We start from the raw sequence: 15,175 nt of genomic DNA on the forward strand, positions 1-15,175 counted from the left end.
CCAATTGTCACATTTAATTTCACACAGTACATGTAGATGAGGCGTCTCACAGTTCAACATGTGGCGTTTTCAGTATCGGGAGGGAACTTCAATTCATCCTCACGAGCTGCGTCCGTGGTTTGAATCCCTCCTGGACGGTGGACGTGTCCAAATATTTCCTTCCCTTTCTCTTATGTCAAAGTGCTGGAGAAATAGATGTAAAATCTACTTAGAATATAAATTAAATATGAAGATCTCGACACAGAGCTGATATAAACGAAGCTCTGAGCTTCTTCTACTGCGCTTTTATCCACCTCGCCTCTCTAAACAGGGTCCATTAATAATATTAGAGGATGTATCCTATCAGCATAATTCGGCGTGCAGCAAACTGTAAAGGTCACCCTCAGTGAAAGTAAAGAGGAATCCCCTCGCTCTCACGGGCGCTGAGGTGGAGGAAAACGACTCGCGGCACAATTCTTTCCACTCGTAATTCATTTTACGGGCGTTTCCGTCCACGATCACAAGGGCATGTGAAGTTATATGGAGCTTTAGTGACGATTCAGTGACAGGAATTGTTCTCTTAATCTCCCGGATGAGCGAAGACGACGCGGCGTCACGTGGAGATATTCCCTGACGCGCCGCTGTGGAGGTTTGATTTAGTTTCTGATGAAAGGAAAACCACGTGTCTATGCCAGCTAGGCTAAAAGCTCGTTAGCATTACATCATCAAGACCGGACAAAAGGCGCTCATTTACCAGAGGGGTTTCAAACCCAAGACACAAATACTCTACGCTAAAACAAAAGCTTCTTTCTGGAGCCGCCATCTTGAATGGACTCTACTTATATATCTGCTCTGCAGTCTAATGGACCGCTCGCTGACGGAGCCGACATCAGAGGCATCGGCGGGTTCAGTCTCTTGCCCGAGGACGCTTCGACTCGTGGGAGTTATCGTCTTCATTGTTAAACAAGTCACTGACATTTTATTCTTACGCTCAGATTCCTTCAGTCTTCATTGTCTCTTCACAACAAACAGACCAGCTGATTAAATCCAGTAAACATCAGTGTGACGCTCTTCAGCAGACACAGTCAGGAGCAGCTGTTTGCTCGTTTCTCTGACAACTTAAGATCCAGACGTCCGATGACTAGAATCCTTCATCCAGCTGCAGGCGATAGTGACATGGTTATAAAAAAAAAAAGATGGCGACATGAGCTGAAACAGTGAGGAACACGTCAGCTGGAAGTGTTCTGACTTCTGATGTAATGTCGGATGTAATGGAGTGTATCTGTGATCCTTCACAGGCTGGCAGGTCACCTCTGTTTACACACTGCACACACACCAACACGGCACAGTCGCACCGCATTTGCTGAAGTTGTCACAAGGCCTTCTGGGAAAAACAGGAAGCCACCGACTGAAGCAGAAGATGCTGATAACACAAGTTCTCAACTCTGTGCAACAGTCAGTCATTTGACCTTTTCAAATCAAACTAATTTCAGGGTCCAGACGCTTCAGTCAGAGTCCAGATGGCTCAGACGCTCAGCTCAGGCTTGATCTGCGAGTCTGTTTCTGGACAGTGGAGGTGAGGCGGCCGGCTGTTCGAGCGCCGTCAGCCGGCTGCTAACCAGCTGCGCTGCCGCTCCTCGGAGCCTCGTTTCGCTTTACTGTAAAAAGCCTGATGTCAGCCGAAGTGAGGAAGCGATCGCCCGCCTTGTTCGACACTGATAACAAGAGCGGCGAAGCATCGGCCATCTGCTCCGACCCCCGTGTGTGAGGGGGAGGTCACCCACGCGGATCGGACCTGCTAAGCTTTCAAGTGCTGATAAGCCAAAATGTGATTGTGTGAAGTGATTTCTTGTCAAATACTGAATCGTTTTAGTTGAAAAAAACCATCAAACCACAAAATCCATTTAGTAGCTATTCTGGAGCTTTCTACTGTATAATACAATCTTCCTCTACAATACAAATGTAGAGATTAAAGCTCCATATTTTCTTCTTCTTCTGTGTTTCATTTGAAGTGTTGATCCATCAGAAGATATAAAAACCATCTCAGTGTAGTTTTACATCTCCTCTCTCAGGCTTCTCTCTGGAGCTCGAGTGACAACAGGTCAGTGAGCCAATCACAAGAGAGGAGGCTCTGAGACTCACGAAGATGAAAGGTTTATTTCCATTTTCATGCAAAGACAGTAAAGATACGTGAGGCCGGATGACATCACAACACCCTTCAATTAAACCCTGTCATCATAATCAAACATCTGGAAAATATCCTTAAAGTTTCCCACAGTCTCAGTGTAATGTTCTGTTCACTTCAAGGATACGGTGATTCGCTTTTTATATGCAGAGATAACTTCTTTTAACTCCTGAGTCCACAGACGCTGAAGGAACGAGCGCCATGTTGACTTCAAACCTGTGTGAGTGTAAGTCTGTAACAGCAGCTGTGGACTGGAGGGAACGAGTCTCCCAGCTCTATAAAGACGCTCTGCTGCTGTAAATGTCAGTGTGCAGGTGTTTGTGTGTATCTGCTCCACTCAGAGCTGTGTGTGTGTGTGTGTGTGTGTGTGTGTGTGTGTGTGTGTGTGTGTGTGTGTGTGTGTGTGTGTGTGTAGGCAGGCCTCTTACTTGATGACCGTTCCTTTGGCGCCCCCTGCTGTGGTGAGCATGACCCTGGTGGTGAGGCTGACTCTCAGGTCCTCCTCCTCCAGGCCCAGCAGCTCGGCGCAGTGCTCCAGGGTCTGACTCGACTGGTTCCTGATGGTGCAGCCGCCTGCAAGACGGGGAGAAGGGCGAACATCGTCATCGAGGCTCCTGTCAGGCGTCCGAGGCGGCGAGAGCTCACAGGTTTTTGAAGGGAGCGCTGTCAGACTATGTTACTGTGCAAACCTCTAATCTCCAAAATGAGCATCAGACACTTTCACCTGACAGGAAGTGGAAAGTTTGGAAACTTGAGCACAGCTGTATTTTGTGAACGTCAGCTGTCACACTAAACACCTGAGACTTATATTTATTATATTACACTATATTTTATATGCTACACCATATTATTGTACTATATTATATAATACTGTATATTATGTTGTAATATAGTAAAATATTAAACCTTATATAAACCGGTATCGACGATAACTGTGATATTTGTAAATGGTGTTAATAATACACACACATCAGTTCTTTTTGCCTTTTTGTTTTCCATGAAGCTGTTCTTTGTGTTGTCATGGTTACAGACCCCCCACACACACACACACACACACTTCCCTACAGTTGTATTTGAGTTTAATTCATCTGCCAAAAAAAAATAAAAATAAGAGACAAAACATATATCTGACATATTCTGTACTCCGTGCTGCATTATTACTTTATGTTTACATGCTGCTTGACTTGATTTACTTTTCATTCATTCATTTCTTTCAGTTTTCTGTGTCTGTGCTCGTCTCTGTCCTCGTGCTGCCGCCTCACCTGGATTTCTCCTCCAGGCATCACCGCAGGTGAGGGAGGTTTTTTTTAAAGAAACGTGTTGCAGGCTTTAGAGAAGATGAACTGTCTCACAGTCAGGAGTTTTTAGTCCTTTCTGAATGGAGCTTACAGTTTACTTCCGTTTTCCATAAACAAACGGGTCAACAGGGCGACGGCAGCCGCAGCGTTCACGGGTACGAGGTGTGTGTGTGTGTGACGTGGCGCTGACCCGACCGAGCTGCCTCTGATCTGCAGCTGCGGCACAATCCGAACTCTCACAACGAGCCAAAGGATTAAGTGGGAGTAAAATACGAGTGAAGTCATCTTTTAAATCCTCCGCATTCCTTGCGCTGACATATCGACGAGCCGGGCCTACGTGCGACCCCACATGGCGGCGAGGGCGAATACTCAGAGCTTATTAAGTATGGATGCTCGGAGGCATTAACAGATTCAAGGTGAGCGAGTGAGTGTTAACACCCACGTGCTGTGAGCCGAGCGAGTCCGGGGAGACACCAACAAAGCCCAGAAGGAACCGGGTGGGCTGCAGCAGAGACGACGCAGAGGAAACTCGATTCATACTGAGACCTGAGAGAGATCTGGGTTCGTCATATCGTCTGAAGCAGCTGATGAACGGAGGTGAAGGTTACACAAGTTGACACCAAGCCTTTGATCAGTATGTAAAAGCTAATTAATTATATTAAGATTATTTTCCATATTGATTTAATATTTCTACATTTTACTAATCATCAACAAATCCTGTGGGGAAAAAAAGAAAACTAATAATAAATTCCTCTAAAATATAAACATTCATTGTTTATTTCAGTTCTCACCACACAAACAGGAGGAAGTGATGCATTTGTTGGGGACTATTTTCAGCAGCGGATTGATCCACATTTGGTTCTGTAGTGAGTATGTGGGGCAGCAGGACTGAGTGTGTGTGAGTCAGAATAAACTACAGTGTGTGTGTTCATGGTGATGTCATACAGTCACTGATGTGTTTTTAATGTGTTTGTTTTTGGGATATTTGACACTGAGAAAAATATAAAATATCACCTGATTCATAATTGAACCTGTTAAATATGTTTTTCAACAAATGTATCAAGAGTCAGACGGATCAATAACTTGATCCGTCTGACTCGCTAGCTTTCCAGCGGGAAGATTGGTTTGATTTATACAGTTAGACCTAGTGCAGCGCAGGACACTGCTTTCAGATGCAACTGTAAAACAGTTTCATACATAAATATTATTCTTAAGTCAATTCAAATAAATAAATAAAAACATAAAGGCAACAAACCGGCAAAAAATAGAAAAAAAGAAAACCTATATTTGACCACTAACAGGATGTGATGAGGTCGAATCAGTGCATTAATACTAAATCCACTTTTTTGAGTTGGTGAATTACACTTCTATTGTGTTCACTGTAACAGAGCTGTCAGGCTGCCAGTGTGTTTTTTTTTTGGGGGGGGGGGGGTTGAGCTAAAGCAGGGTGTTAAGTTGCTCTTTAAAGTTATTTAAAGATGAATTTAATAGAAATATCAGAGTTGTGAAAGTTTTTCTTGAAGTGTTGAGAATGTAGGCAGTTAGTAATCTAACAGGCTTTAATGGAGTTTTAAAGAACCTAAAAATATGATAATATATAATGAAATGTCTCTGGTGAGGTGCTAATGTTGGACAGTTACAGATCGAACCCACAGGAAGTTACTGGTCTCTCCTGACCTCTGTCTCCAAGAAAAACAAAACCAATCGACACCAACGAAACTTTCCGAGCCTCTGAAAGATTCTTCGAAAGCAGCTGTTTATGACATCTGTATTTTCTCATTCACCACGTCTCAGCTCCATAGAGCAGGACTTGACTTTCGAGTTAAACAAACATACCTCGGTTTGCAATCCAAACTTATTTGACTTCTAGATGTTTTTCCAAACTGAGAAAATCTCTTCTGCTCTCAGCAAATACAAACAAATGTTCTTTAAAACGTCCCTAGAATCCTCCCTGGAGGGACCTCCATCCAACTGTAAGCAAAGCCGTCCCAAAAAACACTGTACGATTACCTGACTGAACACACTCCTCTGCTCACTCGCTGTAAACCAGGCGGCATGATACCCACCCGCTGTGAGAACCGGTCTACTTAATAGGCGCCCCGCTGCGCTCCCTCCTCTTCACTTGCAGCGGGAGAAAAAAAGAAACGATGGGGAGGAACTGAGAGCTGAGGAACTTCGCTGCTGATGTTCAAAGAAGCAGCTGATTTTCATGGAAGCTGAAGCTCCCTGGGGCGTTTTAGTCTCTAACCGCTCTGGAAAAGGAGGCGTGAGACGGGGTGGAGCGTCTGAAACAACCGTGCTGAAATATGCCTCTTGAAACGTAGAGAATATAACAATCAAAATAATAGCTTGAATGATTTTTTAAAACTATGTAATTAGAAAATTTTCCTTGAGTGAAAGAAACAATTCAAGAGATTAAAAGTCATAAGTTGCTCGTCTTGATTCCTGGGATTGAATTTCATATGAAAAACAAAGGGTGACACCAACGTTTTCAATAGTGCAAAACTTTTGAGTGAACTGAGAAGGAGGGAGACGGGGGCTGAATATTACAGCGATCAATCAAAGAGCAGAGTCTTGAGGGATGAGATCGAAATGGCATCTGCCACTTAGGAACCAAACCGGCGCCGTTTGGGAGAAGGAGAAGAAGAGGCCTGCGAGATGGATGGTTTCTGATACGGAGCAAATGCAATCACAGAGCGCTGCGGGCTGGAAACTCAGGATCATCAGTTAGAGCCGATGATAAACTGTCCATCAGATCACATCTAGAGTCTGAGCTCAGGTGATTCATGGCAGCTCTGACCAGGTGGGATCAATTCCTCCGGTCTAAGTTTTATCTATTTATCATTTATTCAGGGGCAGAGCACATTGTGCCAGAATCAGCCACTGGACAAATGTCACATTACCAACATTAAATAGTACTTGATATAACGAGCAGATGCTATTTGCACCCAGAGTGTATGGCCAATGTGGCTATTTACACCCAGGTGCATAAGGCAAGTCAGAGACAAGCACCCAGGTGTCCATAGCCAACAATGCTATTTGCACCAAGGTGTCCATATCCAACAGTGCTATTTGCACCTAGGTGACTGCAGCCAACAGTGCTATATGCACCAAGGTGTCCATAGCCAACAATGCTATTTGCACCTAGGTGTCTGCTGCAAACAATGCTATTTGCACCAAGGTGTCTGCTGCAAACAATGCTATTTGCACCAAGGTGTCTGCTGCAAACAATGCTATTTACACCCAGGTGTCCGTAGCCAACAATGCTATTTGTACTTAGATGGCTGTAGCCAATGTGGCTATTTACACCCAGGTTTCAGGCTCTCCTGGACGACTTCACAGAGTCACAACAGAAGTTCTGGCAGAAAGGCTTTCCAACATGTGGTTACATTGTGAAATGGTTTATTTGGTTTATATGGTTTACATATTATAATCTTTTCACCTAACAAAGTAGTTTTAGTGCCTGAACTGAACCAAACGTGTGCCACATTTGCCAAATAGTCAAATTTGACTGCAGCCTTTAATCTGCTGGTGCAGGTGACTCATTATAAAACTGTGCATGAATGTGATGATGAATGTGTCGCACTACATTAGACCAATAACATCTTCACTTCTGAGTTCTTTAATTATCTCAAACAAAAAGCCTGTAACGATGCCTTTGAGGTTCGCCGTCCTTGTGTTATTTTGTTTGTTTTCTGTCTGTTTACCAGAGTCACACAGTTCAGCTGCTCCAGACTCGCACCGCTGTGACTGATAAATGAGCTGCATGTCTCTTTTCTGACCCAACGTCCTCGCGTGTTTTTATGTTTTCTAGAGATATAAACGTATCTCGGTTCATTTGAGGTCTTGCTCGCTGCAGTGCGATGTGAGCCGTTCACATGTCTCCGCTTTCATCCCTCCAAGGACGACTTCCTCTACATACCACTGTGCTTTGACTGAAAGAGGTGAATGAGTGCGACGTCTACAGTTGGAGGGAGATTAGGCTTTAGAGGGTTTTATATTTAATTGATTCTGATTCATTGATCTTAGTTCTTATCTTTATAATAAAAGAACCCAGACTTTACAAAAAGCATAAACACATTTAGGCTGCGATCAACAGTAATCTTTGATAATTTATGAGGTATTATTATCATTCATTTAATACTCTTTGTTGTTGAATATTGTCTGTTTTCCTCTTGGTTTCATTTGAGTTCAACCCCATTCACACTGGATTCATGTCTGTGGGGAAGGTTTGATGATTTATACATTACCTGCCAGTGATTTTAATCCTGTCTGGAGAGAGTAACAACTACAGCCGCTGTACCTTCTGTTTTTAAGGAAAACTCATCTCCTGTAATTTAAAATCACATCCAGAACTTTTTTCCCCTGAGGAACAGCTGCTTGTCCTTCTACTTTTCTTTATTCTATTTTAAATCAGCACGGTGTGATGTGTGGCTCTCAGAGGAGACACATCATATCCTGTCACTTCCTGATGGTTAAAATGTCGTCTCGACCGATGAGTTCAATTACATAGTGAAAATTTCAATTCCATTTAGCAGCATTAGCATTTTCATGCTAATTATTTATTTTTTTTTTTTAATAAAAGTCTAGAAAATACAATTGTGAATAGTTTGTTTCCACTGAGTGATGTTATATGAATGAAGATAGCTTTTTTCTTGCGCAATATTATTCTGATTAAACATAACGATTCACATTGCGTATTAAGCAGGTCACTGCGAACGCACAAAACAGATTCTCCTACGATTCTGCATCCAAATAATCACGTTTTATATCTGGATATTATTGTTCACAGATCTCACGCAGAAACAAAAAGCATGTTTCTCAAGTTCTAAGAAAAGTTGAGTTCAGTTTCTGAGGTATTTTCATATGTTTTTGTTCGGGGCATTTGGCAGCAGCTCACCTGACGTGCTTCCCGCCTCCTCGAAGTCGATGTTTCCGAGGTGCAGCACGCCGGCCACCACCCTGAACAGGTCCAGCTTCTCCGTGTCGTCCAGGCCGATCTTCTTCATGGCCACGCACATCCTGTTGAAGTCGCCGTGGTCGTCCAGCAGCGGGTCCTTCAGAGGGCCCGACTTCAAGTGCTGAGGAGCCAGGACAGAGCGCACACGGTTACTGAACTCTGAACCTTCATCCCCTTAAACATCTGCTCATTTATCCTTTTTTTAAACCGTTTCAACTCATTTACTTTTATTCTGTCTTTCCAACTTTCTCTCATCTTCACTTTTATCTTCCTCTTCGTCGCCCCCTGCCCCTCACCTTCTCACCCTGCACTAACAGGCGCCTCTCTTCTTCCAAACCCGTTCTCCCTCAGCTCTTTACCTGCTTCCTCCAGTGTGTTGTGTGGCTTTATCTAAGCAGCATTTTAAAACATCGTTTGATTCTACATTGACTCAACACGACGTGTACAACTCTCTTTTCCCTGGGATGTATTCTGTACAGAAAAGTGAAAAGCAGAATAAGCAGCACACGACAAAATCTCCATCGGCAGCAGAGAGAAGGCAAAGACAGAGGAGGAGGAAACAAACACACCTGAGTAACCCGCTCTAGAATGTCACAGTCTGATGATATCCGCAGGCTAAACTCCAGACCCACCACTGTGTTTAACCAGCTTCCTGTTGGGTTTTCATTTAGCTTCTTTCCCCCATCGAGGCTCGTGAAGTCGAATCACGACAGTCAGTGGAAGGAAGGCAACGGTCGCTGATAACGTCCTGATAAACCTTTGTCCCGTGAGGCAACAACCGCTTTGGCAAATTCAGTTCAACGAGTGTTTTATTTCTCCAGAAGGAGCAAGTTTAATGGATTTTTGGAGGTTTGACGAGAAAAATGCCACTTAAACTATCGACAAGGTGACAAACACAATGTGCGAGGATTTATTGACGTGGAAACATCCAGCAGAGATTCGTGCTCAGACAGAAATATTTAGACCAGAGTCTGGACTGATCCTCTCATTCTGAAGAAAGTGAATCGCGTCAGGTTTGGTAGGATTGTTTATCGTCTTCTCTATTTTGGACTCTTCACTACATCATCATCATCATCATCATAGACGAGGAGGTGGTTGTTTGTGTGTGTGTGTGTGTGTGTGTGTGTGTGGTGTGTGTGTGTGTGTGTGTGAGGAATATGTACGTAAATAAATTTAATGAAATGTGGTAGAAAGTTAGGCCTTGAGAGAAGAGTAGATTCTTTCTGTTGAGTTTTCCCTGATGTGTTTCTGCCCCCTAGTGGCCAAAACTGAAGTATTGCAGCTTTAATATTGTGAGTGTGCATTTTTTAAATATTTTTATTAGCTGCTTATGAAATACTGCGTTTAAATGAGGAAGATCTTCTAATTTGGGATTTTTGATGCATATTATGATAGAAGTTCGATTTAGCTGAAATAAATTGTTGATTTGCTGGATTAACGTTCTGTCTGTTTGTATCAGGAAAAGAATCCAACCCAATCTATGTAAAATAAAAGTTATAAGTGTCTTTGTTTGTGCTGTAAAAGTATTGATCTGAAGGGGCTGCTGGTCTCTGAAGACAACGACCGGACTTTAAGATAATAAACATTATGTCTTGTGACGGGACCATTCCCTACAACATAACATGGAAGCAGTAAAACATAAAGAAACTTTCCTAAATTTTATTTTCTGTCAGTGTCAGTTTGGGACGGCGTCTTCACCGCTGCACTGTGACATTCTGAGAGACACAACGGCGACCTGACAGGAGACGTCGGCTCGACTGAGACTCTACACAGCAGAGGAAAGCAGGAAACCACAGAGAGCAACTCCAGAGGTGGAGGGAGACAGAAATGGCGCATGCAGTAACCCCAACACACTCCGAGGAGATGTGAAGTTTCCCCAACATTCACATCGACTTCCAGATTCAGAGAGGAGGAGGAGGAGGAGGAGGAGGAGGAGGAGGAGGAGGAGGAGGAGGAGGAGGAGGAGGAGGAGGAGGAGGAGGACTGAATCACCTTGTCATCCTGTGTGATAGGAGCCGGAGCAGTGAGGAGACATACAGTACATCATTTATCAGTGATTACAGCAAAGAGTGTGACTACAACTGACCTGGATCCAATTTGCAAACAAGGCTTTCGTGCATTTGTTTTACTGAACCTGAAGCACCAGGCGGGAGGGGGGGGGGGGGGGGGGGGCGACGCACCACCTTCAGATCCACACATTTGTTTAAGCTGGTCTTATCTCGCCTCAGTGTGAGGCTACTTTAAAGTCAACGCAGGGGACTCTCTCTAAACCTGGACTCTATCAGATCGTATCACCGCTGTCCTGCTGCCCTCTTCTTCCCTCTTCTTCCCTCTTCTTCCCTCTTCTTCCCTCTTCTTCCCTCTTCTTCCCTCTTCTTCCCTCCTCTTCCCTCTTCTTCCCTCCTCTTCCCTCCTCTTCCCTCCTCTTCCCTCTTCTTCCCTCTTCTTCCCTCTTCTTCCCTCCTCTTCCCTCCTCTTCCCTCCTCTTCCCTCTTCTTCCCTCCTCTTCCCTCTTCTTCCCTCTTCTTCCCTCTTCTTCCCTCCTCTTCCCTCTTCTTCCCTCTTCTTCCCTCTTCTTCCCTCTTCTTCCCTCTTCTTCCCTCTTCTTCCCTCTTCTTCCCTCCTGCTGCTGCGAGTCGAGTTCAGGCACAAAGCTGAGGATTTTTTATTCATCTATTTATTTTTGCAAATGCTTTTTCCTGCCGAGCGTCTGCTGACTTTCCTTTTGAAGTAGTGAAATAAAGAAAAAGCCCTTCGCAAACTTTTCTCAGGCCATTTCCCAGGACAAAGCTCTTCCTCCGTTTGTGTGTTTTCTCAAAACTAAACCAGACTCCCGTTCAGACAGACCTGCAGAGATCACAATGAAAGATGTGGGACGACTGTTCTCCTGGAGTATCTTCACTATTCGTTGGTTTGTTTTTGTTCAACTTCCAAATGTCTCCACAGTCTGACGCCCGTCAGCCATCACACATCCTGAATGTATTAAGGAAGTAGAGCTCGTCTAACACTGTGTAACTTTTGCTTTTCATGTAAATGATCTGTCGTTTTCTTCCTCCCTGGCTCGTCACATGTATCTGATCTTTTACTGACGTTTTATCAAACACAAGGAAATTGAAGACAGTTCTTTGAACACATGAAACAGGACGTCTCCCGGGGATTTCTCTCTGCAGGTCATTAGTATTAACTGAGTTTGGTTTATTTATTTCTAAACAAGTGAGGAGGAGGAAAGAAGAAAGTAGAGGAGAAGAGGAAAGCGATCATCTGATTTTGACTGATTATGTCGAAGTAAAGATTTCATATATGCAAATTTAAAACAGTTTTTAAATGTTCTCTTTAAACATGTTTAAAAACTCCTTTCATTGTTTTTTCTCATTTTAAAGTGATGAGTCAATGATAGGAACTTTTATTTTGGAGATTTTCATGAGTTGGAAAATGTTGGGAACCACTGCTTTATGTCAAATATACTGATGTTTATTTTGAAATAATAACAGAAATCCTGCAGCTACAGGAGTTCATCAAACACTCAGGGTTATTATGATGGATAAAAATATCACAGCAAACGATGATACATTATTTAAGGTTTGAGGAAACGCGAAAGCTGACAGATTGGATTTTCTAGGTTTCAGTGATCCCAATGTATTTAATTAGAAATCTATATAATTGGATTTATGAGCCTCAGCAGAATACTGTCTTCAGCGGGGACAGCACAGCACCAATCTCTGCTCCATGTTCCTCTTAATAGCTATAATAATTAATAACGCTGCACTGCGGGGAGCGCTGTACACAGCCCCAGTAATGGAATACTTGTGCATAATTAATCAAAGGCCGAAGGCAAAGGAAGAAGCTCATTTCACACGATGAGGTTTTCTTATTAATGCGGCGCATTAGAAGTCTTTGTGCTGCGCGGAGACTCTCGGCCCGGCTGCTAATTAAAATGTTTGCTGTTTGAAAAAGAAGCATCTGAACTAATTCTGGAAATTATGAGATTATAGGAGCAGTAGCTGGTGTGCAGGGAGGAAATCCAGGCCAGAGACAACAACGGCGCTAATGAAACATCTGAGAGGCTCTTTGTTGTTGAGAAGATCTGCCGAGGTTCGTCTTCTTTAACGTGACTGTAGCAGAACGATCTTTTAAAGTTACACACATATATTCAACAGGATGCTTTGCCAAGATATTCTCAGCTTCACTGTCCAAGTTTCACACCTCAGCTGCTTGAGTGAAGAGTTCATCCAGTCGTTGGTTTGAACCTTAAAGCTCCTCCAGTGTAAAGGTCTGTGTCCATGTGTAGTGTGATTATAGATCAGCTCTAGCTTCTATATTAATACTGTGAAAGTATCAAAGCCTCAGTCCACAGAGAAATGCACACGGCCTGTATTCAGAAACTGAGCCTTAAAACCAGCCGTCAGGACTTCTGGAACTTTGTGATGTCACAACAAAGCAGTCACCAAGCCCCGCCCACCTGGACCCACCATCCAACCCTTGCAGGATTTGGTTTCTCTGAGTGTTTTTACCTGAAATCTGCTATATTTTTATTGGATCACTCAGAAAACAATCAGCCAATCAGAAGAGAGGCTCAGAGCCTTCTCTCTTCTGATTGGCTCACCGACCTGTTGTTACTAGAGCTGCAGAGAGAAGCCTGAGAGAGGAGATGTAAAACTACACTGAGACCACAAATATAACTAAAGTGATTCTTGCACAATAGTTTCACTTTAATTCCCTTCACAGCTGAGTTTGTCTTTATTCTTGGATGAGAGGGAAAACACAAACAAACATTTATATTTTCATTCAAAGAAAAGAAAACTAATTCCCAGCTTCCACAAACCGGGATTACCTGGAGTAACCGAGGGCAACCAATAAGAAACCAACAATTAGAATCACACCTGATAAATTTGTTCAGCTGGAGACACTGAGCAACAGTAGGAGGACGAGAGAGGGAAGGACAAACAGAGGAACAGAGAGAGAGGAGGAGGAGGAGGAGGAGGAGGAGGAAGAGGAGGAGGTGATGGGCTGTGAATCAAACGTCCTGCACAGAAAAAACCGGGAGAAGAAAAGACAGGAGCTGGAGGCGGCGAATCTGAATGAATCTGCTGAGTCAGGTTTGACGAGGCACTGATGGAGCCTGCGGAGCGACTGTTTCCTTTCTTGCGGCCCACGGGGCGACGGGGAGGCTTCGCTCCTCGCTGCGCTCAGTTTGAATGAGCTTGTAACTAAGATTGAGAAAATGAAGGAGGAGGAAAAGGAGCTTTGTGTTTTACAGCTGAATGAAATCACTCACTCAATTATTCTCATGTGAATATCGTGAAGATTTGCTGCTTTTCTTTCTCCTTGTTTGTTTGTTTGTTGAAGAAAAAAACGTGTTGTGATCAGAATGTGATCAGATCTGCGTGAACACTTCATCATACTAACCGTGTTATTGATTTTCACTGATCGTCCTCTCGCTGGCGAAACTTCCTCGGCTCTATTTGCACTTTGATTGTAAAGTGCAGTTAACTGAATCTAAAGTCGGCCATGACAAACTGAAGCATCTGATCAAACCCTCAGATGTTCGTTAGTCAGCGGGTTAACCACTGTATCTGCTCGGCTAATTACAACTGTGTCATTACTCCAAATCTGATCCGGCAGCAGCTGCTCACGCTTCATGTTTTCTCGTTAGTAGTTGTGTGTCGTCCGTCACGTCGACGTTAGATCACTGTAAAACCCGGATCTATTGTCTTCAAATGTTCATTATTTCTCGGTAAACGTTACCTCAGTGCTGCTAAATGGAACGGCACAAGAGAAGAAGAATGAGAAGAGGAAGAAGAAGAGAAATGAAGTCAGGTCAGAAGGAAGCAGCGTCCGGCTGTACTGTACCTCTGGGCTCTTGCGATTCTGCATGATGTTCTTGTCTGTGTCTTTGGAGGCAAAGAAGCGAGTGCATCCTCTGTTCAGGTACTGCAGGACACAAAGACACAAAGGAAAACATTTAACTATTATGACGTGAACTTTATTTATATGAGGCTGTAAAAGAAAGAGAAGAAAGGGAAATCATAAGAGAGGATTCACTGGGGGCAGTTCCATTAAACTGCAGCAGGATGGAGGCCTGATGGAAACTTTCTGATCCGACTCTTTCCTGGAGTTTCAGTCACATTTTCTCTTGTATCTGCATCTGATGAGAAAGTCTGACTCCACAGTTCAGGATTCACCTCAATATCTCAATTTGCATTTGCACAAAGAGCCCCCCCCCTCTCTGTAACTGATTGTGTACCTGTTTTCAGGCACACAGGTTTCCCAGGTGACTTGGGGGGGGGGGGGGGGTCCTTGCGGCCGAGCAGATGGACATAAACAAAAAGTTTCATTACAGGAGAAGCCACGAGGAGGACGCGGCGCTCATTCAGCTCCTCCGTCGCCTCCGCACATTCCAGATGGGACACGTTTTGTTCCCTTGTTTTCCATCTCTGCAGACGCTTGTTCAATCTCAACTCTTACAAAAAAATAGCCCCCCCGTGTCGCCCCCCCCCCCCCCCCCAGGCCCCTGAGCGCCTCTCACACAGCGCTGCTCCGGTGGCGCGTTCAGCTTTTCCTCCTGGACGTCTTACAAGACATCAAGAGAATAAAGGAAGGATGAGTCGGGAATGAGAATGAGCTTCAGGTGCGACGGTGAAACACGACGGGCTGTGATTGGTCGGGCTCCTCTGTGTGCATTACTGACACTGTTATTATCAATGGGCAGAACTAAAAGGGACTTTTATTTTGACACGTGAGGACTTTTATCTC

The 15,175-nt window shown here is 43.9% G+C and overlaps 1 protein-coding gene across 1 annotated transcript in view; it reads right to left on the minus strand.

Moving 5' to 3' along the window:
- myo6a (myosin VIa) overlaps window positions 1-15,175 on the minus strand; it is a 112,022-nt gene that overhangs the window by 64,594 nt on the left and 32,253 nt on the right. The window contains exons 10-12 of the mRNA XM_056404565.1: window positions 14,273-14,353; window positions 8,363-8,543; window positions 2,593-2,737 (exon numbers count right to left, since the gene is read on the minus strand). Coding sequence (XP_056260540.1) covers window positions 2,593-2,737; window positions 8,363-8,543; window positions 14,273-14,353 — 407 coding nt within the window. The remainder of the gene's footprint in view (window positions 1-2,592; window positions 2,738-8,362; window positions 8,544-14,272; window positions 14,354-15,175) is intronic.

This window comes from Seriola aureovittata, chromosome 19, assembly GCF_021018895.1.
Source record: "Seriola aureovittata isolate HTS-2021-v1 ecotype China chromosome 19, ASM2101889v1, whole genome shotgun sequence".
Lineage (NCBI taxonomy): Eukaryota > Metazoa > Chordata > Actinopteri > Carangiformes > Carangidae > Seriola > Seriola aureovittata.